Below are 26,940 nucleotides of genomic sequence, written 5' to 3'. Positions count from 1 at the left end.
TTTAAAAAGGGGTTGGAAATAAAAAGGGATGACATGTAAATTCAAAATTTTAAATGGAAAAAATAAATTTAAGAACACAAAAACAAATTAAAATAGGATTTTTAAAGAGTTTGTCGGGAAAAAATAGATTATTTGGTCTAAATGTCGCCAGAGTTTATTATTTTTACCAAATTGTCGCATATTGTTAGCTTTTTTTTACCAAATTATCGCCGGAGTAATTTTTTTACCAAATTGTCGCTAGAGGTCTTTTTTATATACCAATCTGGTCAATTGGCCCCCCTATAACACTAACGAAATAATCCTCACGATAACTAGTCACACGGTGCTGATTTGTGATTTTTTTTTTTCATGGAATATGATATTTTATGTTATTGAAATCATTAACTCTTACTTTGTTCACCACAAAGGTTAAAATGGTAATGGGCTTTAGAAAAGAGGGAGTACACAATTAGAAATCCATCCAATAAGAAATTCAAAGTTTCAATATTTTAGACACTCGATCTGTTAAAGTTATACGGTGTCATTGAAAAAGAACTTTTTATGTAATTATTTATTTAATCCATTTAAAACGGACTACTACATATATATACATAACATGTCAACATATATATATATATATATACACATATATATATATACATATATATATACATATATATATATATATACATATATATATATATATATATATATATATATATATATATATATATATTGTGCAAAACTAATAAACTAATCCTAAGATCATTAATTTATCATGCCTGACATTATCCCAATAAATTCACTACAAACGCAAAACCCCAATGCAAATGAATTACTTTGGAAAAGCATATTCCTATACATTAGGAGTAAAAAAAAAAAAAAAAAAAGTGAAACAAATATTCCAACGCAATAAGGTACTCTGCTTTTAAATTAGCCAACTTGGTGAACAAGAATATAGGGCGTAATAAAAAAAAAGTGAAACAAATATTCCAACGCAATAATGTACCCTGCTTTTAAATTGGCCAACTTGGTGAACAAAGAATATAGGGCGTAATATTTTCTTCAAAAAAAAATAATAATAATAATAATAGGGCGTAATATAACAGTATGCACTTGTACATTTCTTGCCAAGTTGCCATTGAACAATTAAGAAAAACGTCTTCGTGATTAGCACTTAATTGGAAAGAGAATAGTTCAATCTAATTATATATTAGCACTCAAATTTCATGACGATAGAGTACACCTTGAAACATTACATGTACCTTACAAGAAAAAACATACGCAAAATTGAACAAAAAAAAGGAGAGGAAAGAAAGAATATGATCATGAAACACACAAAAATAATGGAGGTGGTAATGGTGGTTGGAATAATATTATCGTTGTTTATGCCATCATGGGCGCAAGAAGGTCTACCTGGGGATTGCTGGCAGAGGATTGCGAATTGCACAAGTAGCGCCTCGCCTGGAGAAATCCAACAGCAGTGTTGTCCGGTGATCACTGAAGAGATAAGCAATGAAAAGGAGTGTTTTTGTGGCGTGAATGTTCTTGCTCTTCAAAATGATACAATTGCCGAGACCATATCTGACCTACTTACGCTTTGTAGCTTCAATTCTTCTTTTGATACATTATGCCCCGGTATTATTCATAACCCTCTACTTTTTAAAATTCCTTTATATCAAAAAAATTAAAATAAATACGTTAACGTAAGTAGCCTTATCTTTTTAGGCTTAATTCCCCCAATTAGGGTTTTTTTTAATGAAAGTCAAATACCACTTATTCTCTATAATACCCCTTAAAAATTACATACAAGTACTCCATGCATTTCCAATAGTTTAATTTTGAATATTTTGATTCAATTATAATTTAGAAGTAGAAAAAAAATTGTTGAGTAATAATTGTACGTAGATCTATATTGAATTCTCCTAAAGAATAATTTGAAATATTGAAATAAAAATTATCTATATACATAAACCAATTTGCATAGCAAGGTAATGTTTTTCAAACCTGTAATTAGATTAAATTCACATGTCTCTTATTATCCAATAAGTGATAACTCACATGAGTTTCCACGTCTTTAAGGGGAATTTAGCAATTATTTACATATGTGTTAGGCACTTAGGTTGTTAAAGTCAGGCATTACGACTGGTCATTATTGATGAGTAGATGACATTGTCAAATTCACTCGCAACAGTGAAATTTCAAGAGGCGCCGTGTTGGAAGCAAATCAATGATTGCATCGGAGGAAATGTTAATCGTAGTGAATCAGAGCCAAAGTTTGATCCATCAAGCCCCTTGTTCAATGCAACCGAACTCTTGTGCTGTTCAATGATGCAACAAACAGCAAGAATTGAGAAGCAATGCTTTTGTAGCATCAATACATTTATTCAAGAAAATCCCTCCTTTGCTGAAAATACTACCGATATCTTGTCTGTTTGTAGCATTGCCGGTTCTGTTGATTCTCTTAGCGGCATCTGTGAAGGTAATGTATTACTTTTTCTTCTCTTTATTATTATCCAAAATGACCAATGGTTTGAAGAGGTAATCATAATAAACAACACAAAAAAAAAAAAAAAAAAAAAAAACACACACACATGAAGTATATTAGTAAAATACTAAAATAAAATGTGGTATTAAGCACATAAATAAATAAATAGATTTATATTTTTGAATTTATTTTTTTCCCTATAGTTTTAAATTTCTATTGACTAATCTTCTCCTTCAAATTTAAGCAGAAAGTCTAGCTCCAAGTCCTGCACCAGCACCGGCTCCTTTGTTGACAACTCAAGGTAATTTTATTTTTATTACTACCTCCGCTTCTCATTACTCGCAACAAAGGGTATTATTTGTGAGACATAAAATATTCGTTTATTGCGAGTAATGCGAAGCAGAGGTACTATTATTTAAAACATATTGACAAATTAAATAAGTTTTGATCACATTATAATGTCAAACTAACTTGTGGTACTTAAAATTTGAAGGTTCCGTTGAAAGCCTCAAAGCTGCTAGTCCTATAACGGAAAGGAGCAAAAGTTCAGGTAATATTCATACTAATTAGTTTTGATATAATTACATCATTCTGACTTTCATTTATACCAATATAAGATCTACACTATTCCCGTTCAAAAAAAAAAAAAAATCTACACTATTACTATCTATAATTATTTATATGTAAACATTATATAAAGTTAATACTTCCTCCGTTTGAGAGTGAGGGATAGCTCAAGTGGTTAGAGCTTCCCTCCCGTCTCCAGGAGATTTTGGGATCGATTCTCAACCCCCGCCCTTGTGCTCTCTAAACACCAAAAAAAAAAAAAAAAAAAATTACTTCCTCCGTTTCATATTAATTGCAACACTTTGACTCTTGCACTATTCATACGCTTACTTTGACTATATTTTTTAACCATATATATAAAACACATACGAAGTATGTTGCAATGTAAAATATTGTTGGATTAGTCTTTGAGTGTATTTTCATTATATTAACCTTTTATATTTCTTAATAATTAATAACTACAAATATTAAGGGTCAAAGTTGTGCATTTACATGTGTGCCGGTCAAATTAATGTTGCAATTATCATAAAACAGAGAGAGATTATTCCGTAGTTTGTGAAAAATAACATATTTCTTAGTTCAAATAATACTCATATGAAACATGGAACTAATATATTGAAAAAAATCTCATAATATTTTATAAGATATTTATTAATTTTATATATTATGGAGTAGTTAGTATTCCATAGAAAATTGTGAATAAATTTAAACAAGTCAATAGTGTCAAAAGTTAAAATAATGTAATGTTTTTTAAATGGATGCTACCAAATGACGAGGGACTATAAACTTGGGTCTTTATTGTTTTTAGGAAAAATTGTGAGAAAAGTCCTTTTAAGTAGGCGTTTTTTTGACAAAGGCCCTGTTATTTTAGATGAACTACTACAAGAGGGGGGGTGAATGGTAGTAGGTTCCAATCGCGGAACTTATGCGGAAATTAAAAACAAAACGTAAAGGAACTTAAAGCACACAACAAGTTTTACGAGGAAACCATCCAGTGCCTAACTGGAAGTAAAACCTCGGCCCTATTGGGACTTATAAACAAATTCCACTATAATAGGCAACTCTCCTAGTACAACCTATTACACTGACCTTTGCTTTGAAAGTTCCACCACGGACACTTGACTATATGATAGGACACCTCCTACCAGACCTAAGACACCTCTCAGGACCCTTTTTCTCCCTTTACCCAGGACACTTCCTAGGTGACCCAAGACACCTCTCAGGTTCCTTTCACTCACTGTGCAATCCAAGACACACCCACTCAGGTGACTAACTACCACTCGAATTTTACGAGATTTCAAACTCATACACAAGCGTGAATTTAAGATAATTCACAATCTCACCCCAAAATACAAAACACTCAAAACCCTTTTTCCCATTACAAGATCTCATCGAATATCCCTAAATACATATCTATGAATAGAGAGATAAAACTAATATGTTGAACACTCAAGATCTGTCTGGAACTCACTAGACGTACTGTAACCAAAAACCTGATAGGAACTTTGACCAGGAGGACTGACTTAGCTTCGTGGTGAAGGATAAAACCATTAAGCACGACCACTACACTTCGTCAGCCTCAACTTTGAATGAATGCATATGAGCATATTTATAGTACACTCGAATTATTCATTTCATCTTGAAAAAGATAGATTTTCTGAAAAGATAAGTTTAAAAGATATTTTCTAAAAATCAGTTTTCCGAAAATATATCTTTTTGTTAAGAATAAAAACTGTCAATAATAATAAGATAAACTTAGCATAAAATCAGATTTTATTCAAAACTTATCTTTTTGTTTAAAATACTTTTTAAACAATCTTATCTTTTTCCAAAAGGGATTTATTAGAAGATAAATATCTTTATTCAGTAAAACCAAATCCCTAAAAGATATGCACGTATAAGGTAAATATATATATCATTAAAACCGACTTTTAACGACGTTCATACTTAAGTTCCTATTAGGTTCCTGAACTCTGACAGTCTCTGAGTTCCTGACAAGTCAGTTACTCTAATTTCATTGACTGTTTGGAATTCACCTTGGTTCTATATAGACTTGTTCCAGACCGACTTTTATGTCCAACATACTTACATGAATCCTAGAGCAATATACTTCTATTTCTCTGTCTTCATGTTGCTTCTCTGAAACTCTTGTTCTGGAATCCTGTAGTCTTGATATATTCTGGATCTTAGGGTTTTCCCCAGCATTACACCGAAACCAGGTCGTTACAACCCGTTTTGAAGTTCCTGTTAAGAAACTTCTGGAAGTTCCATTTCTGGAACTCTTCTTCTAAATTTACTTGTATCCTCATGGATCCTCTAAAGTTCCTCTGTTTCAATTCCTACTTCAGCCCTCAACGCTTACTGAACCTGCAAACATCACAACACTAGAAAATCCTTATTAAATGGAAGTTTGCTCAATTCTTAACATCATCATCAAAACCTCATAAGGATCAACAAGTTGTCCCTTTTTGATGATGACGAACTGAGCAAACTTCTGAGAATAACAAAGTAAAACAGAAGGTTAGTTTTTTATTTATAAAAACAATAAAGAAAACTAAACTAAATTAAAAGACTCCTACACATACATAACCTATATATGTATAGGATACTTACCTTATGAAGCTAACTTACCTTATGAAGCTAACATATGTAAACACATGTTTACATAGTTACCTTCATGGTCCCTTAGCCATCATCATGCTTATCAACCATAACACTTATCGTTGTTCTTGTTCCTCTATTGCTTATCCTATATTGCTCAAGTTCCTTACATATATACCTGTCATTACTCAGGTTCCTTGTATCCTGTTCCAAGCATAATTTGCTTTTTCTATGCACAACTTAACATACACGTTAGATAGATAATCATCATTAGTTTATAATCATCAAAACCTAATTGCTCAACAATTTCCCCCTTTTTGATGATGACAAACTATTGATGCTCATCACATATTAAAGGATAATCGTTGTACATTTATTCCCCCTTAGTTTTTCAAGGAAATAACATTTAAACAAGTTAAGAACATACACAAGAACTTAATAGTTAGGAACTTAGCAATACACATCATTTATCAATATATAAATACTTTCAACAATCATGATGTAATAACTTTAGACTTAATTACTGCATACCATAAGCATCATACATATTCTTCCCCCTTTTGTCATTATCAAAAAGGGTATTGTTCCACACGTTTGTTTTTCGTAAATTATATGCACTTAAAGTCATATGTCACACCTACCACCATATAATAAGTAAGTATATACTAGTTAAACACTTGTTGTTCCTAAAAGCCTCAAGGTACTCACTTTTCAAACACGGATACCATTTCCACACTAACTTCCAACTCACAATCCAAAGGCCCAACTTCAAAACCCTTAATTGAACTTGACAAATAAGAAGTTAAAATTCAAGTAAAGATCAGAGCTAAAAAGTTAGAAATGGATTGCATGAATAGACCAATTAAAGCGCAAGCTTAAAGGATATATAAAGAAGCATATGGAACAAAATAAGTAGAGGGAACGTGAAGTGGAATTTGTGCTCTTCGTTTAAACCTTTTGAGATGAGAACCGCCACATTGTACTTTATCTCAAACTCTTGAATCTCCTATTGAACACAACACATATTCATCTTGCCAATTGATAACCAAGTTCCCTTACCTTAACCACCAACTTCTTTGAGGAACATTCTCCATACTGGAACTTAAATAGATTTCAGTTTCATCATAATCAAGTTCCTTCGTCGTTTATTATTGTTCCTTCACTAGCTCACCAAGTATACGAGTACACGACATCAACATAGTCAACATTCTTCATATATAGATACCCAGGAAATTAAATATTTGACCACCCTTTTTCCTTTTCTTTCTCTTTTTTTTTTTTCAAAGGGTGTCATTACGCAAATTTTGCATGATTTCCTAGTATAACACATTTTAAATTAATGAAGAGAATATTTACTCATACACTTGAGTTCCACAACCAGATCTGAACCATTTTGAATTCTTGGTTCCTACCTTATTCCCCCTGAGTCCCTTACCATTCTTCTTCCTTTTCAAGTACTTACTTCTTTCTTTTTCTTCAACTTCCCCCTCAACATGTAATCACCCTTTTTCACGCTTCATTGAACCATAAAAAGATGGTGAACAAACTTAGAGCACATGGGAATTAAGAATAAAAAGTAAAAGTGTGTGAACGGAAAGAGGAAATTGAATTGGGTTAATAAGAATCTTCGATTTTCTAAATATGGGACAATTAAAGTATATGCAACACGGACACACAACTTAGAGTTGTAGAATAATGTTGCGATCGAAGATATATGGCGTAGATGCTTGAAAGTTGGCTAAAAGATAGGTTAGTTCCCTCTGAAATTTAAACAAGTGAGTTACAAACGGTCTGGGAACTTACCTGTCTTGTTCCATCAAAGTTTCTTCCATTGTTCCTTTGACAACTTAGGAACTTCGTGTTTGACAGCACCCATAGTTCTATTATGAGACCTCTAATACTCTTAGGCAAGTGAGTATGTCTTTTACAACACAAGAACTAAGTGTGACACATAAAAAATAAGCGCATATTCTTTACTTTAAGTATAACATAGGAACCCCAGCTTGACATAACTTATGGGAAAAAATACTTTATACTCGTGTTATGTTTCATCAAGTCTTGTTCCATTAAGCAATAAACAAGAATATGACAAATCAAGACAAGACCATAAGAGAATCAATTCACAAATTCACATATTGCATTCATACCAAAAAAATATCAATTCAATTCATCTAATGCCGACATGTGAAAAGGAACTTATATCTTATGTAGTCTCTTACCAGTAAAAATATAACTTTAAAGCATTGGTTGAGTATGATGGCTTACCTTGGAGTTCTTGAAGTGGTTGTTATGTTCCTTGATGATCTCGAATCTAATATGAACTTCCACTTCTAACTCAAGTTCCATTGTCAGTGGTTAATCTTACAAATATATTTTCTTATCATAAATTAGCAAAAACCAATTCACAATGGCTCGTTAGTAGTACCAGAGATATATCAATGTAAACAAGTACTAATAATAACTCAGTTAATCTTGAAAACAAAAATTGATACTTTTAAAACTCAATTTTCAAGAAGGAACTTGGATAGGATTCTATCCTAGAGTATGTTCCACATAGACGTCTACAAAAATTCATATCAAGACATACATGACATCCATGTGGTACAACTCTAATCCCATATAAACAGCAAGAACAAATATTATTCAATTTGCTTCAAGTCTAGCTACACACGCAACAAGTTCCTTAAAGACAATACATACCTTTGTATTGGTTGTTTCTTTTAAGAACCAACCTGGCCTTGTTCCATTCACGTGCCTTACTCAACAAGCTTTTGCCAGAACACCTTTTTTAATCTCCGACCCTTTTTAGGTGTTCTAGAATAGGTTCAGGATGTGACATGCATCTTCTTCTTTTTAAGCTTATTAAGTTCCTGCTGCACATCTAACCTGATAACAACCAATTACATGTTTACATCAACCTTAAAAACAGACTTATCTTTTATACAACTATGAGTTATAAAGTCCATCCTTTTCGATTGATATCTCGGGCTCTTCTCAGATCCTTGGTTGTTGAGGTTTTCCCTTTGGTTATATATATGCATGAAAAACACTTTAGTTCCATAGTTTGTTGAGATATTGCTGGTCGGAACAAATATTATCTTAGCTCTGGAACTTTGTTGGAACTTGCTTTCTTGTATTGAGTTCATTGACCTTTGTTGCATGAGTTTGAACTTAACATCTCAAAGTTCCTCAACATATGTAGCTAGCCCTTGCTGTTATCCTTAGTGACATATTTCTTTATTAGGAACTCCGTTAGTTCTTCAAGAACACATGAGTTCATCTTTTATAACCTGTTTGATGGGAACAAACCTGTCAGTCTCAAAATATGTTCATTTATTGCACATTAACCATGATAGTGTAGACTCTTTATGTTTTACTAGTCTAGGCGTTTATGGATAAATCGCCTTGGTACTTCTATCATCAAACATCCCTAAGTAGAACATAGGGTGTCTTGTTCATCAAAGATCTATTGCTTCAGTGTTGATGATGTAGCCAGAGACATTGAAAACTATTCTAAAGAACCTGAAAAGACCATTAGTATATAATTTTGTTCTCTTCTTGTCTTTCATGATTCAAAATTGGAAACTTGTTGACAATCCTGTGTTCCTGCAACAAACACTAAACATGACTGGAACTAGGTTCCATTGTTAGATCTATAATCTCATAAGTGATGAATACTTAGCCACATACCCTGTGATAGAAAAGACTTTCAATAAACAGTTCATCATCTCTTCTATTAAGAAAAGAAACCAAGTATTCATTTGCTTTCATTACTTATAAACAAGACATCTCTTTCAATTAGTCTCTACATATCACATGGTAAACATATCCATATCACTAAGATCCAATGGATTAGTGTTGCTTACTGATTAGGGGATTTTTATCCACCAAGCGCCGTTTGACAAGTGGACCAACCAGGTTCCGCCACGCGTCCTCCACGGACCACTTAAGACACGCCACGTGTCCACCCATGCCAAATGGGACAACCGGCCATCAAGGCCCATTTCAGTCTAGAAGCCCGATCGGCCCTAGGTTTACCTTAAACCTAGAGAGTTGCACGCTTCCCAAGGCTATAAATACTCGATTAATCCTCATTAATCAAGGGACCGAATACATTACAGAACACACTAATAACCGGCTGATCTCGCTAGCAAAGCAGATTACCTACATTAAATACTCTCACCTAGAGAGACCTTATTACTTTAATTTCTGTATTAATTACTCCTTAATCAGGTACTAACTTGACCGTTGGAGGCGGAGCTCTCAGGAGTCTCCGTTATTTTGCAGGTACAGGCGTCCGGTTCCAGTCTCGGAATTGTAACTCTCCCGCAGGACATCAGAAAACCCCGAAACATTTGGCGCCGTCTGTGGGGAGAGTACTTCAGAGATGGCATCCAAGTCTGTACCGACCCCAGAAGAGAGGCGTCCCCTAGACGACCCTCAAGTTCAGTCGGACCATGATACCGAAAGTGAATTTGAAGTTGAAACTCATACAGCTCCAGACGGGACCCTAAGGGCCCGCCGTACCCGTCATACTGAAATAAGGGAACGGGAGTATCTTCAAACAGGAAGCGAGCCAGCAGGCGCACCGCTTGCTCGGCAACAGCCGACTGATGGGTCTGCTCCCATCACAAGGAACGAACTCATGACCTTCATGAGGGGATTCAAGGGAGAGATCCAAGAGTTGATCAACAAAAAACCGCCTGCTTCAGTCAAAGAGCAGGCGGCCAAAAAACCTTCCACTTCACTGAAGAGGAAGCCAGTTCAAGGGCGAGAGGCGACTCCCCATCCTAAATCTAAGAAGCGGGAGCCGTCTGCTCTTGATTTCACAAAACTCCGTTATCCTACGGGAAATAGGAAACCGGTTCGTCATATTCAGGCGGACGGGTCAAAGCAAACGTTCACAGATGCTCGGCACCTGCTAGAGCAGAAGAAGAGTGACCGATTATCAGAGTCGGCTTCTACTTCAAATTTTCAGGACAGTTTGCAAAATGCCTCGATGAGGCCAACTCAGTCGTACCATGAGAGTCAGTCAGGCGGCACCTCCCGTCAGTCTGGCTTTCATAGTGCGCAGGCGGTACCAAATTTACCATTTGTGCCGCAACAACAATATTTTATGCAGCCACCTCCATTTGGTGGACCTGCAGCAAAAAACGTCCAACCTATGGACTGGCAGCTACGGCTGCTTAGACTTGGTGAACAGCCGTCGGCCTTCTCCAAGGAAATTACTGAAGCCGCTCAGCCGGCCAAAGTAAAAAATGTTTTAGTAGGCGCCTATGATGGCACTACTAACCCGGAAGACCATCTGATGGCATTCACCAACCTGATGTACCTTCAAGGGTTGGATGATCCCACTTGGTGCAAGTGTTTCCCAGCAACTCTCAAGGGAATTGCACAGCAATGGTTCGGCAACCTGCCGACTGGTTGTGTAAACAGTTTCAGGACGCTTGCTTACTTATTTGCCTCCAACTTTGCAATGAACATCCCTGCGAAGAAAACGACCCTTGATTTGGGAACAATTCAGCAGGGTGAAAAGGAGGGGCTTCGTTCCTACATCAGGCGGTTCAACCTGATGAGAATACAGATTCAAGGGTTACCGGATGAGGTAGCTTATACTGACTTTTTTAGAGGTCTCAAAGACGGGTCTACCTTCAAATTTGATTTAGTTCGAAAAAGGGTGGCGACTCTTCAAGAGGCCTTGATTGAAGCAGAAGCCTATATACAGGCGACTGATCTGTGTACAATGAAACAGTCGGACGGGAAGAGGTTCGACAATAGAGAAGGACGACAGAAACAGTCGTCCAACAAAGATGAAAAAAGAAAAGGGGTCTGGGCGGCTGATTCCTCTAAACAGCCGGCCAAGAAGAAAAAGGAATTCAAACCATACTCCCCAAAGTATGTGTTTAACAAGGATAACCAGTTTATCCTAAAAGAAATAAAGGGACGGCTCTCAATTGAGAAACCGCTCCCCATGAAGGGTTCTGCGAGCAACCGGAACCAAGACAAAATCTGTGCTTATCATGATGACATTGGTCATCACACCAACGACTGCATTAGTCTCATGCGGTACCTAGACCGCTTGGCTGATCAAGGTGATCTTGACACTTATGTCAAGAAATCTACGGGGAATACTTCCTCAAAAAAGCAGTCGGCCAAAAAGAATCAACAGGCCGACAGTTCCGATACAGATGATGCAGTCGTCTACACCATTGCAGGCGGCTTCTCAGGAGGCGGCCCCACTATTAGGGGCAACAAAGATAATATAAGGCGGTTAGATGTAAATTCCGTTCACCAAGAACGACCGTCCAAATATACATTTCCTGAGATTGTCATCACTGAAGAGGATCTAGGAGGAATAAGGGGGCCGCATGACGACCCTCTCGTTATTGAATGTAAAGTGGCCAACCAGAGAGTTGGTCGAATCCTCATAGATACTGGGAGCTCTTCAGATCTCATCAGCAGCAAATGTCTGTCAAAACTGAAATATCAGACGGACTGCATACATCCGGCCTCCCACCCTTTAATAGGGTTTGGAGGAGGAGTCGTCCACCCACTGGGACGAGTTGATCTACCCGTCCGCCTGGGCGAAAAAGGGGAAGGACGACACATGGTAGTCCGATTCCTAGTTGTAGAGGAACTCTCTGCCTACAACATGATTCTGGGTCGCCCAACCCTGAATAGTGCCAAGGCTGTTATAATCCCGTCACTTATGCTGCTTAAGTTTGAAAGGGACAATGGAACAGTCGGCTCCCTAAGGGGAGATCAGAGGATGGCCCGAGAGTGCTATCTCTCGGATGTCAAACCCACTGCTAAGGCCACTGGGTCAAGTGGAGAAAAAATAGACCTTGACAATGTCAAGGAAAGTGCGCTTGTTCAAGAAACAGGCGACAGAAAAAGAAAGGCGTCCCAGACAGAGTCCGCCAGAAAGGCAAGAAAATAGCAATCATTGGCAGAGGACCGGCCGGATGAGTTCCGCCCTCAGCCGGCTGGTGAGCATACGGACCTGATATTAGACGACTCCCGCCCTGACCGAACAGTCAAAGTTGGGACGACTGCTCTGAGAAACCTTGGTGATGACTTTCACAACCTGTTGAAAGAATACAAGGACATCTTTGCATTTGAAGTCCATGAAATGCCAGGCATTAGTCCTGATCTGGCAGTACACAAACTCGCTGTGGATCCGAAAAAGAAGCCGGTACGGCAAAAGAAGCGGAACCAGGGTGAAGAAAGAGGTCAGGCGGCCGCCGCCGAAGTCAAAAAATTACTTGATGCAGGGTTCATTCGGCAATGTTACTTCCCAGATTGGGTTGCAAATGTGGTACTTGTTAAAAAGCCGAATGGCACCTGGCGAATGTGTGTAGACTACACAGACTTGAACAAGGCGTGCCCCAAAGACAGTTACCCTCTGCCCAAAATTGATAACCTGGTCGACTCAACAGCCGGCCATGCCTTGATGAGTTTTATGGACGCCTATTCTGGTTTTCATCAAATTCCTTTGTGGAAGAAAGATCAGGAGAAGACGGCCTTCGTCACTGATCAGGGATTATACTGTTATACGGTCATGCCGTTTGGTCTTAAGAATGCCCCGGCTACATTCCAACGAATGATAAACACAGTGTTCTTTGATCAGATTGGGAGAAACGTCGAGGCATACATTGATGATATGATTGTTAAGACTAAACTTCAGAAAGATCATCTGACGGACCTCCGAGAAACTTTCGCCACACTCAGGCGGCACCATGTCATGCTCAATCCCAAGAAATGTGTATTTGGAGTTAAGTCTGGGAAATTTCTCGGATTCCTTATCAACCAGAGAGGAATAGAGGCGAACCCTGAGAAGGTACAGGCGGTCATTGACATGCAGTCGCCTCGTACCGTCCGAGAGGTTCAGAAGTTAACAGGTTGTCTGGCGGCCTTGGGAAGATTTCTAAGCCGATCAGGCGACAAATGCCTATACTTTTTCCAGGCAATTAAGAAAAAGGCAAGGTTTGAATGGGGGCCGGATGCTGAGGCCGCCTTCCAGAAATTAAAGGTTCACTTGCATTCCTTGCCAAGGCTGGTCAGCCCTTTGCCCAAAGAAAATCTCTACATGTACCTGGCCGTCTCTGATCATGCGTTAAGCGCGGTGCTCCTTGCTGAAAGGGACGGCTGTCAACTTCCGGTCTACTTTGTCAGTCACGTACTGAAAAATGCCGAGTTGAGGTATCCCCTAGTGGAGAAATTTGGTCTTGCACTCTTCATGGCTGTTAAAAAATTGAAGCCCTACTTTCTGGCACATGCAGTCGTCGTGTATACCGACCAACCGATCAAACGGCCCCTTACCACCATGGAGTCCTCCGGACGAATGATCAAATGGGCCATAGAAATGCAGAGTCTCGAAGTTACTTTCGAGCCTAGAAAAGCAGTGAAGGGGCAAGCCTTTGCTGACTTTATTGTAGAGATGACTCGTCCTCCTGACTCTCAAGTTCCAGACCAAGTCTGGAAGGTATATGTGGACGGAAGCTCTACTTCAAACGGTTGTGGAGCAGGCGTCGTATGTCAATCTCCAGAGGGCGACAGGTTCGAGTATGCTCTACGCTTCAGTTTCCAGGCTTCAAACAATGAGGCAGAATATGAAGCTTTACTAGCCGGGATCCGCATGTGTAAGGCGGCCGGGGCAAGGAAAATAGACGCCTGTTCTGATTCACAACTGATAGTGAGTCAGTACAATGGCGAATACGAAGCAACACATCCGGCCATGATCAAATATTTACAGGCGGTCCGACAAGCAGTCGGCTCCCTTGAGGATTTCCATCTGATCCAAGTACCGAGATCAGAAAACAACCAGGCAGATGCACTCTCGAAATTAGCATCATCCGCCTCCTCCGATACTCCTCGAACTGTGTTTTGGGGAAGTAATGGAGAAGAGAAGCATCGAGGAAAATCCTATTGGAATTCTAGACAGAAGCTCAACCTGGATGGATTCAATCAGGGCATATCTGACAAACGGTACACTGCCGGATGATCCTCAACAGGCGGCATCACTGAAAAAACGAGCCTCCTGTTTTGAAATGATACAGGGGGAACTGCACAAGAGGGGGCACCTTCAACCCTTCTTAAAGTGTGTTACTCCTGAAAAGGGACGAGAGATACTAGATGATCTTCACTCTGGTTTCTGTGCTTCCCATATAGGTGGTAGGATGCTTGCTCAAAGGGCAAGGCGGCAGGGCTACTTTTGGCCTACTTTGGAAGCAGATGCAATGGAGATGGTGAAAAAATGTGACAAGTGCCAAAGGTTTGGCAAATTAATTCACCGTCCGGCTACTGACCTCACTACCATTCACAGCCCACTACCGTTTGCTAAGTGGGGCTTGGACATTCTGGGTCCATATACGCCTGCTACAGGCGGCAGAAGGTATATACTTGTAGCCGTTGACTACTTCACTAAATGGGTAGAGGCGGAGGCTGTAAAGGGAATCAAGACGAAAGATGTAATTTCATTCATTTGGAAAAACGTCATCACTCGGTTCGGGGTTCCCATGTCTATGGTTTTTGATAATGGTCCCCAATTTGAGACGCCTGTTCTCAAAAGCTGGTTGGGAGACCAAGGAATTGGACATTACTTTGCATCTGTCGGCCGTCCACAAGCAAACGGCCAGGTAGAAGCCTTTAATAAAATCATCTCAGACGGTCTCAAGAAAAAAATTGAACGAGCAGGCGGCCTATGGGCAGATGAACTACCACATGTTCTTTGGGCCATTAGGACGACTGAAAAAGGGGCGACTGGAGAAACTCCATTCCTCCTAACTTATGGTGCAGAAGCTGTTCTTCCAATAGAACACTACGAGCCGACTCTTCGAGTAATGCTATATGACGAAGAGGCAAACTGGGAAGCTATGCGCCTGGCATTAGACTCACTTCCTGAAAAGAGGGGCAATGCTGTTTTGCGCCATGAAATCTACCGCCTGAGAATGACTAGATCATACAACAAAAAAGTGCACAGGCGTCCACTCAAAGTAGGGGACTTTGTACTTAGAAAAATGGAAGCAGTTGGTAGGGCTAACGAGTCTGGCAAACTAACTCCCAACTGGGAAGGACCCTACCGAATCTATGCGGAAGTCAGGGACGGTACCTACCGTCTGGAAACACCAGACGGACAACCGTTGCCTCGAACTTGGAATGTAGATAACCTTAAGAAATATTTCTTTTGAATGATGTAAAGTAAAGAGCTACTTAATAAAGTTGGCACTTACTATTCAATTTTGTATTACGAGGGGCATGCCGTCTGTACCTTTACAGTCGGCTACTCTCCATTGAGTTTTTTCACTCTATCATCAGAGGGGCATGCCGTCTGTACCTTTACAGTCGGCTACTCTCCATTGAGTATTTTACTCACAATACTTAGCTAAAAAGATTAGGGCCTGGCCGACCCTGTGCCTAACAGGCGGCTACCCTTCTTTGACTTAGCACCTACGTTCACCAAGAACTTACCAAGGCCACCGGCCGAATGATCAGACCAGGCGCCTAGTCAACTGATCTAACTTTTAAAAACTAATCCGACCTGTCCCAACATTATAGCAGGCGTCCGGCGGCATCCATTCGGATGAAATTCGTCGCAGAGAGCAGCTCCCTTTTGGGTGGAACATTGTTCTATAAACTAATTACACGGCACCTATACGACTGCCCCAAAGGGCAACCACGTAGCCGTTTTTGAGACAAGGATAACTCTATCACTAACCAAACCAGTGGTAGCAGTTGACATCTGAGTCAGATGACCGCCTGTATTACTTGGGATAAATGCAGGGGGTACCTATTGAGTTAATAGCCAACAAACATTGGCGAATCAAGGGGTCTAGCCGGCCTACGCCGCCTGGTACCTCTACTTCTCAAACAAAAGAGACGGCGACTGAGTAACTCCAAAGTTAACTCATAGTCACTCCTTCAAATTTGGTATGGAACCTAAAAAGTTTGAGTCGTCCGCCTGTTTTATACAAACAAGGGCACTCGAACCCCTATTCCTACTGGATAACCTATTGAGTAAATAGCCAACAAACATTGGTGAATCAAGGGGTCTAGCCGGCCTACGCCGCCTGATACCTTTACTACTCAATCAAGATTGTGACGAAGACTAAGTAACTCCTATGTTAACTTAATAGTCACTCAAACTTAGTACTGAGCCTAAAAGGTACGAGTCGTCCACCTGTTTTTAATAAACAAAGGCTCTCAACCAATACTCTTGCTAGGTTAACAAATAACAAATTAGAGGCCAACATTGGCAATAAAGGGAAACAACCGGTACCCGCCGCTTGTTTTCCTACTTAAATTCCTTGGCTACTTGGTAATTCTATTTACTTGGTCAAATTGAATAAAGAGTTCGAATACCGATTGATTAAATGGCCGACTGATCATCTATCCTGGAAACAGACAACCAGTCGTCCAGGGGCATAGGCGGCATACTTACTATTTGTACCTGTCTTAACGTTCGGCCATGCACAACAGTCTGTCTAGTGAGCAAATTTCAAATACTTAGACAAATTTGAACAAAAACAAAAAATTTGATTAAAATGAGCCGGCCATAAAAGACCAGCAGAATATTCAAAACCCCGGCCCCCTGGCCGGGTAATTACAAAGCAAACGGCACGCAGGCCGTGAAAAGAAAAAATATACTTAAAGCTTAAGAAGGGGGCAGTTCAGTATCAGCAGCAGCCGCCTGGTCAGCACTCTTCTTGCTGGACTCGGCCTTCGCTGCATCATCTTTTGATGCCTTTCCCCCAAGTGGCACAAGCGCCACAACAGGCTCTTCCTCCTCCAACGCAACGTCCATCGCCTCTTCTTCAGCAGCCGCCAGGATCTGTTGATTATATATTTCCGAACACTGGCGGTACGTTCTTTCCCATGAGGCAAAGTCGGCACTGGGGAACAGTCGTTCCCAGGTCATGCGTTGGATTTGGGCGGAGTCTTCCACCATCTCCCGGACGAGCTCTTGTTTTTCTTGCTCGGCCTTGTCCGAGAGCTCTTGGGTAAGACTCTTCTCCTGGTTCACCAGGCGTTCTTTTACGTTAGCCAAAGATTTCTCCATGGCTTCGTAAGAGTGCATTTTCTGGCGAAGGGGTTTCAGCTCGGCTTTAAATTTGGTGACGGTCCCCTCCAGCTCGTCAACCTTCTTTTGGGCCGCCTCTAGCTGAGCCCGAACAGCGGCGGTCGCCTGCGCCTGATAATAAAGAAGATCAATGGTCAGTACTTCATTTTGGGCAATTTGAAACATTGCTTTATCACAGCTGGAGGCGGCCATAGCCTTTGCGGCCTTTACCTCTTTGTTTTTCCGATCAATCGGCTTGCGAAGGCTGTTGACTCGGAGCAGGGCCTAAGTACAAAGAAAAACAGGCGTCAGTTTCCAATCATAAGGGTTAACAGGCGTCCTGGAACTTCAAAAGGGTATACCTCAGCTAGGATCCCCGAAATTCCATCGAGGTCAAGGGTGCCGGCACCCTTGACCGCCTCCCTGTCAGAGGGAGGAACTACTTTAACCATTGACTTGGCTACCTCAACCAAGTCAAGTCCCTGGGGGCCGGCTGCATTAAGCAGAAGGAAAAACAAGTTAGACCTAATCAAGAAGGAAGCAAGAGTGAGTTTTTACAAGCAAGTGTCCATACATCTAGGCGGCCCCGCCTGGGTTTTTGAAGAAGTGGCCGGCTGCTTCTCAGCCGCCACTGTTTTCCTGGAAGACCCAGGAGAGCTTGCAACAGTCGTTCTCCGGGCCTTGGGGTCCGGCTGTTGCGAGGAAGAAGCCCTTGGAGTGCCAGACTGAAAACAAAAAGGGTTAGTATATGCATAATACAACTTAAAGGGGAAGAGTTTTCAAAGCTTACCAAGGGTGCCTCCTTGCTGGGGGAGTCGGCGTACGACTGCTTCATTAGCGAAACCCGCAGCATGGCCGCCGCAGTCTTAGATGCTGTTATTTTACTCATGGCGTCGGCTGAAAGAAATAAACAGCAAAGTTAGTAAAAATCCCAAGTAAACAAGGCGTGAGAAAACAGAGTATTCGTCAGGCCGGCTACCTCTAGAGCACCGACTGCCGAGGCCACAGGCGGCCAAGAAGTACTCATCATAGAGCCACTTGAAGCTCGGGACGCAGTGTAGGGGTACTTGCTCTCGTACCCCTGAAGTAGAGTTCACCCTAGTCTCTACTTTGAAGAGTCCTTTGTCTAGGATCTCTCTTTTAGCCTTTGGGGGAACAGGCGGCATGCTGCGGCCGCCTGCAAGAAGAGGCGGATCCCTGTTCCACTTGTTAAAACGTTTGTTCAGCTCCGTGTCTGAACTCTCGATAATAAGGAAGGTGTTCCGCCAATCCTTCCATTTGTTTGCCTTACCTCTCGTCATGAGGTAACCCCTGTGGCTTGTTAGTTGATACCAGCCGGTACCTCCCGACTTAGGGGTCCGGCTGAGATAGTTCATGTGGGCGAAAGCCTCAAAACTTGGCTCCACCCCGTTCAGTTCGCACCCGGCCACATAGCCGAGTACGTTTACCCAAGAGTTGGGGGCTAACTGCCATAACCCCAGATCATACCCATCTAAAATCCGCTGAACAGCCGGATGTAATGGGAAGCGCAGACCAGCTTTGATGGCCGCCACATAGCAGCCAAAACAGCCGTCACCATAGCTGGTACCAGCCGGCCAGACGACAGTATCTTCTGGATCCGGCACAAACAGTAAATACTCCGGGCCCATTTTGTGGTTAGCAATAAAGCTCGCCACGTTGTCTCGCATGGTTGCGATCCGGCCCCGGGGCACCCTGCAGTAGTAGGGGTGTTTTCCTCTCTGTAAGAGGCGGACGGCTCTGCCCAATTATCCCCCTTCTCCACTGCATGAGAACTTCTCGCCTCTTGTAGGCGGTTATGTTTTTCTTCTGAGTCAGAAGAACTATGGTCAGAAGAACTATGGTCAGAAGAACTGGAATCGGACTCGTCCCCTGACGAGTCCGAAGAGGACGACTCCTCCCCTCTCCTAGAGGGGCCCGCCTCCTCTCCCTTAGAAGGAGCAGAAGGTAAATTAGACATGTCCACGGTTAGATGAGAAGGGAACACCTTGGTCCCTCTCTCAGAACTGTCAGCTTGACAGTCGCCTCGTTCCACATCTGGCGCCTGGTCAGATGTTTCGCTAAGGAGTACCCTTTGGGAGGAGCCGTCTGAGTTTGATATTCTAGCAGTCTTTTTTGTTCTGGCCATCACGTTCTGCATAGACACAGATTCAGTCGGACTTTGTATAAAGGGCAAAGATGGGTCCAGAAAAGGGCAGGCGGCACTCCTAGTCCTAGATTCAGCCGTCCCCGGTGACCGGCTGATCACTAACTTAGGGCGTGTCGTGTGCTTCCATGGTGCCATTTCAAAAAATAAAAAGAAAATTAAGAGTAAGAGAACTGAGTTACCTGAACGGATGACAGTTGATGAAGTCCTGGAAGTTCGGGTCAGTCGGCTTGTCAGAACAGGCGGTAGGCAGAAAAAGTACGAAAATGTCAGAGCAAGTTCAGGGGTCCGAATGTTCTCGCAAAAATTCTCAAATGTGAAAATGACCGAAGTCAGCACTTCCTTTTATAGGCAAAATGAGAAGGCGAAGGGTCGCCTCCGAATTCAAATTTGGGCGGGAGAGTCTCCCGGCCGTCTGCAAGGTGACACCTGTAACGGGCCGTCGCCTGTCACCGTGCGACACCTGTCACAGGCGACACGTGACCAGTCGCGTGCCACCTGTGAGGGGCAAATGATTAGGGGATTTTTATCCACCAAGCGCCGTTTGACAAGTGGACCAACCAGGTTCCGCCACGCGTCCTCCACGGACCACTTAAGACACGCCACGTGTCCACCCATGCCAAATGGGACAACCGGCCATCAAGGCCCATTTCAGTCTAGAAGCCCGATCGGCCCTAGGTTTACCTTAAACCTAGAGAGTTGCACGCTTCCCAAGGCTATAAATACTCGATTAATCCTCATTAATCAAGGGACCGAATACATTACAGAACACACTAATAACCGGCTGATCTCGCTAGCAAAGCAGATTACCTACATTAAATACTCTCACCTAGAGAGACCTTATTACTTTAATTTCTGTATTAATTACTCCTTAATCAGGTACTAACTTGACCGTTGGAGGCGGAGCTCTCAGGAGTCTCCGTTATTTTGCAGGTACAGGCGTCCGGTTCCAGTCTCGGAATTGTAACTCTCCCGCAGGACATCAGAAAACCCCGAAACACTTACCATCTACCTGATGTTGAAAGAGAATGTAACATGTGTTTCATTCTCATGCTTCTCGATCTTAACCTGTTTGGAACTTACATGTACATATACCTATTATCGAGTTCCTACTAGGTTTATCAAGCATGAAAAGATTAACATGTTCACAGTTTGAAGCATAGAGGTATCTCATCTTCAATAAAACCTAGAGATGTCAGGTTGTTGTTAGGAATCACCTTGAGATCCACAAATGATGTGTTCCCTTTTTGACTCCCTTCATATGTGACATTTCCACTCTTTATTGATGATGTCATTTTGAAGCCATAAAACAACTAGAGTTACAAGCAATTGAAAACCAGAATGTGCATTAAAAACTTGACAAGAAAAATATTCACAATGGGATAGGAACTTGACTTACTAACTTCCTGTTATGTAGAAATTTTACCTTTCGTGTTAGTATTATAAGTCAAAGTTCTTCCATTGCAGGTTTATAGCAAGAGATACCTTGATTTGGCTATCATCATCTCTTTTGGATCCTCGCTGTCGAGATAATGCAAGTTCCCTCCTATTATAAACCTTCAACTCTTCCATGTTCCTTTTGACATAAAGTTGGAACATGTCCTTCTGGTCCTTTAGACCGTTGTATCTTGGGTAGAGGAACGTGTTGATTTAATCTCAAATTCTTCAACACCTTGTCAAAGTCCCTCATATTATCATTCAAAAGATATAACCTGAAAGTTCACAACCCAAGAGATTCCTTTGTGCCTTTAAAAATGTCAGTAGGTTAGTCAAAAGAGGTAGATAAAACCTAAAGCATAAAAGTGTTAAAACATAAAGTTCCTGTAAGAATACTCCCTTTTAGATGTCGTTCCATCAACAAAATGATGAATCTCCAACACGCAGTCAAAGATAATCATCTTAACTCATTATCCTTCATAAGAGTCTGCTACAGGAATTAATGCTTTGTTCCAAATAAGAACTTAACTGGAACTTGAACAAGAATCTTTACAGGAACGTATACGCTAACTCCTATAGCACCTTGATATAGAAGCTTTGTTATTCCTGTATCCCTAATTCGTTTTATCATTCCAAGTTCACCAAGTTCCAACCCATTTAAGCACTGAGCTCCTAATGGAACAAACTTTTGCGCACCAATTTGTCTCAATGGACAAACCTACAAAACAATCATTAATAACTTGCACAAAGCTAGAAGAGAAGTTAGTTTGTCATGATATACATTATAAACATCCAAACAACTTCTCTTTTCATCCATTCACAAATAACCTTCATAATATTAGGGAATTGAATTTCAATAGGACTTTGTGAAGGATTAATACATACTAAAAGCACATGACCAATATTTACAGAGAGATGTATAGGCGACTTACACACTTATCCACTGTCGCTTCACCTACTACAAACCTCTTATAAAGGCTTTCTAGTGAGAGGAATTTGCACATAATTGCTTATATACAAACAACCAAAGATCATCATTATTAATAAGTTGTCTCCACTCACTTAGCCTGCAAAATCGGTCATCTTTTGGCTTTGGTTACCCAATTTATATTAGGTACCTTCATGTTAGTAATAGACATCAATAATCCATAATTAAAACAACTACGGTTAAACCAACTATCTTTACTAACAATAAACACCATGTGTCTACATAATAAATATTCAGAAAAACACATACACATGATAAGGTCATTCTTTGGCAAATATTCAAAATATACGTTCATTACCTTGCCCAAAGAATTAAGTTTCCATACAGGGGTAATCTAGGTTCCAAGAGACCAAATATGCATAATTCTACATAATACGTTCCTTGAACTATTTCCAGTAAACCGATTCTTTAAAAATAAATCAATTTGTAAATTTGACAAATACTTTTCACTCTATAAATCAGATTTGAGGTTACACAAAATTGATTTGCAAACTTTCAAAACAAAATCCAAAATTTAACTAGAAATACTACAAAGAACTTGTACACATATATAATCAAAGACTTCAAAGACGAGACACTTACCTCAAAGATGTTCATCTTTGAATCAAATCTGCTTCACAAGCAGACTTTGGTCTTCACGTGGTATTGGGAACGTTCTAGGGTTGAGTTCCATTCGCTGCATTCCTTGTAGGTATCCATCCTAGCCTGGAACTTGCTCCTCGGGGTTGCCCGGTTTATCAAGAGCACCTGCTCTGATACCAATTGTTATTTTAGATGAACTACTACAAGAGGGGGGTGAATGGTAGTAGGTTCCAATCGCGGAACTTATGCGGAAATTAAAAACAAAACGTAAAGGAACTTAAAGCACACAACAAGTTTTACGAGGAAACCATCCAGTGCCTAACTGGAAGTAAAACCTCGGCCCTATTGGGACTTATAAACAAATTCCACTATAATAGGCAACTCTCCTAGTACAACCTATTACACTGACCTTTGCTTTGAAAGTTCCACCACGGACACTTGACTATATGATAGGACACCTCCTACCAGACCTAAGACACCTCTCAGGACCCTTTTTCTCCCTTTACCCAGGACACTTCCTAGGTGACCCAAGACACCTCTCAGGTTCCTTTCACTCACTGTGCAATCCAAGACACACCCACTCAGGTGACTAACTACCACTCGAATTTTACGAGATTTCAAACTCATACACAAGCGTGAATTTAAGATAATTCACAATCTCACCCCAAAATACAAAACACTCAAAACCCTTTTTCCCATTACAAGATCTCATCGAATATCCCTAAATACATATCTATGAATAGAGAGATAAAACTAATATGTTGAACACTCAAGATCTGTCTGGAACTCACTAGACGTACTGTAACCAAAAACCTGATAGGAACTTTGACCAGGAGGACTGACTTAGCTTCGTGGTGAAGGATAAAACCATTAAGCACGACCACTACACTTCGTCAGCCTCAACTTTGAATGAATGCATATGAGCATATTTATAGTACACTCGAATTATTCATTTCATCTTGAAAAAGATAGATTTTCTGAAAAGATAAGTTTAAAAGATATTTTCTAAAAATCAGTTTTCCGAAAATATATCTTTTTGTTAAGAATAAAAACTGTCAATAATAATAAGATAAACTTAGCATAAAATCAGATTTTATTCAAAACTTATCTTTTTGTTTAAAATACTTTTTAAACAATCTTATCTTTTTCCAAAAGGGATTTATTAGAAGATAAATATCTTTATTCAGTAAAACCAAATCCCTAAAAGATATGCACGTATAAGGTAAATATATATATCATTAAAACCGACTTTTAACGACGTTCATACTTAAGTTCCTATTAGGTTCCTGAACTCTGACAGTCTCTGAGTTCCTGACAAGTCAGTTACTCTAATTTCATTGACTGTTTGGAATTCACCTTGGTTCTATATAGACTTGTTCCAGACCGACTTTTATGTCCAACATACTTACATGAATCCTAGAGCAATATACTTCTATTTCTCTGTCTTCATGTTGCTTCTCTGAAACTCTTGTTCTGGAATCCTGTAGTCTTGATATATTCTGGATCTTAGGGTTTTCCCCAGCATTACACCGAAACCAGGTCGTTACAACCCGTTTTGAAGTTCCTGTTAAGAAACTTCTGGAAGTTCCATTTCTGGAACTCTTCTTCTAAATTTACTTGTATCCTCATGGATCCTCTAAAGTTCCTCTGTTTCAATTCCTACTTCAGCCCTCAACGCTTACTGAACCTGCAAACATCACAACACTAGAAAATCCTTATTAAATGGAAGTTTGCTCAATTCTTAACATCATCATCAAAACCTCATAAGGATCAACAAGTTGTCCCTTTTTGATGATGACGAACTGAGCAAACTTCTGAGAATAACAAAGTAAAACAGAAGGTTAGTTTTTTATTTATAAAAACAATAAAGAAAACTAAACTAAATTAAAAGACTCCTACACATACATAACCTATATATGTATAGGATACTTACCTTATGAAGCTAACTTACCTTATGAAGCTAACATATGTAAACACATGTTTACATAGTTACCTTCATGGTCCCTTAGCCATCATCATGCTTATCAACCATAACACTTATCGTTGTTCTTGTTCCTCTATTGCTTATCCTATATTGCTCAAGTTCCTTACATATATACCTGTCATTACTCAGGTTCCTTGTATCCTGTTCCAAGCATAATTTGCTTTTTCTATGCACAACTTAACATACACGTTAGATAGATAATCATCATTAGTTTATAATCATCAAAACCTAATTGCTCAACAGGCCCTTTTATAAAATAGATGGCACAAAAGGTCCTTATATCATGTTTAGATTGTGAGGAGGGTCCTTTGACCATTTTTCGGCGTTGTCTTTTTTATTTTCCGGCCAAAAAAAGTCACATCTAAGTTCCTTTTTTCTCCCTCTTCTTTTCCCTCGTTTTCCCTTTTTTCCCCTATTAAACCCTAATTTCTGAAAACAATCAACACTAAAACTTCAATTATAATCCCATAAATTAAAATTGAAAGCTATTCAAAGTAATTCAAGGCTAATCCTCCCCACAATGAGAGAAAACAGGGTAAAAAAGGAACTTAAATAAGTCACGTGCTTTACACATGGCTTTTTTTGGCCGGAAAATAAAAAAGTCAACGTCAGAAAATGGTCAAAGGACCCACCTCACAACCCAAACATGATATAAGGTCCTTTTGTGCCACCTTTTTTTTTTTATAGAAGGGGCTTTGTCACAAAAAGTCTACTTAAAAGGACCTTATTCACAAATTTTCCTTATTTTTAATATAAAATGAATGAATGATTATGCGGCTCTAATAAGAAGGGTAAAAGTATAGTGAGAAAATTTGCAAAAAAATTAAGGAGTGACCTAAAACGGATATTGGGAGGAAGTTTATAGATTATATTTATTGTATCTTTGTGTTTATTTATTTTTTTTAATGAAAGAATATCTTTGTGTTTATTTTGAGCAGGCACTGCCAACAAGATTGGGATAAGTGGATCATTATGTTGTTTCTTTCTCTTGACATATTTCTTATATCAATAATTGTATCTCCATGTTCGTTTATCATTTGAACTAAGTAGCACCCACATTGTACGTTAGACATTTCATGAATTCCACAAAAATATGATACTTTGGTACCATTTTTTCTTGTAGACTATGCTTTGTAATGCCAAGAAATGAAAGCTTCTTAATGTCCTTTTTTTTTTTTAATTTATTTATTTATTTTACTTATCTTAAGAACAATGCCAAGAAATATAATCTATGCGTTATAATTCTATTGAAGTACGTGTGTGACATATTGGACTTTTATTATAAAAGAAAATTTCTTTGCTATACGTACAACATACCAATACAGACAATAAAATTTCATGGAATAATACGTTAACATTGCTACCATGATCGGCCATTAATATTACCCTAATTACATTTTCACAACTTTTGAGAAACTTGATTGATTGAAAATTATCTCACATTAAACTATGTGTTAATAAATTCATATGCTACAGATCGAAGTAAAATGTTTGATTATACTAAACTACAGTATTATTGTGAATCTAAAAATATCCATCATCATAATTTTTACTTTTTTGAATGGATTGATGGGAAAAATTATGGTACTAAGAGGTGTAGTCCACAAAACCATATAATAAACCAATCATGCATCTTAGTTAGCATCCTAGCTACCACTCTTTTGATATACGGAGTACTTCATATTGAAACCCATTGTAGTCTCAGAAACATTGAAAAAAGATATGGTTTGACTTTATTAGGTAGAGTTAATCTTAAAACTTTGTATCATCAATTGGTTAATTAGTATGGATGTAACACTCCAATAATTCTCTCTTAAAAACCTGTGAGAAACCTGTATATAACCTGAACAATTTCAAGAGAATTACTGGTGTGCTACCGCCACGTGTTCAAACGTTAAGGCTATCTCAGAAATTTGCAGCGGAAAACCAAAACAGTTTTAAATAAACCTCAAAACAAAGGAATTAAATCAAAATAAGTATTACAAGTTGGAACCATTAAGGCCCTTATTCAAAACCCAATAAAAAGTAGTCAGTGATTAGATTCAGTATTCAAATAAATTCAAACCAAAAGAATTAGTGTCAACTAAAATCG

At 39.5% G+C, this 26,940-nt stretch overlaps 1 protein-coding gene across 1 annotated transcript; it reads left to right on the top strand.

Moving 5' to 3' along the window:
- Positions 1-1,167: 1,167 nt before the first annotated feature.
- LOC110704595 lies at positions 1,168-26,013 on the top strand. Its single transcript, XM_021882406.1, has 5 exons — positions 1,168-1,617; positions 2,174-2,461; positions 2,715-2,768; positions 2,961-3,017; positions 25,787-26,013. Exons 1-5 carry the CDS (start codon positions 1,209-1,211, stop codon positions 25,858-25,860), a joined length of 882 nt encoding a protein of 293 aa, XP_021738098.1. The 5' UTR covers positions 1,168-1,208; the 3' UTR covers positions 25,861-26,013.
- The last annotated feature ends 927 nt before the right edge of the window (positions 26,014-26,940 follow it).

Source organism: Chenopodium quinoa, unplaced genomic scaffold (assembly GCF_001683475.1).
Source record: "Chenopodium quinoa cultivar QQ74 unplaced genomic scaffold, ASM168347v1, whole genome shotgun sequence".
Lineage (NCBI taxonomy): Eukaryota > Viridiplantae > Streptophyta > Magnoliopsida > Caryophyllales > Amaranthaceae > Chenopodium > Chenopodium quinoa.
This window is presented reverse-complemented; position numbering and strand designations above follow the sequence as displayed.

Coding starts and splice junctions, on each gene's coding strand:
- LOC110704595 (XM_021882406.1), top strand. CDS start 1,209: ATGACGATAGAGTACACCTTGAAACATTACATGTACCTTACAAGAAAA. Junction 2,769..2,960: donor TCCTTTGTTGACAACTCAAG/GTAATTTTATTT, acceptor TAAAATTTGAAG/GTTCCGTTGAAAGCCTCAAA. Junction 3,018..25,786: donor GGAAAGGAGCAAAAGTTCAG/GTAATATTCATA, acceptor TATTTTGAGCAG/GCACTGCCAACAAGATTGGG.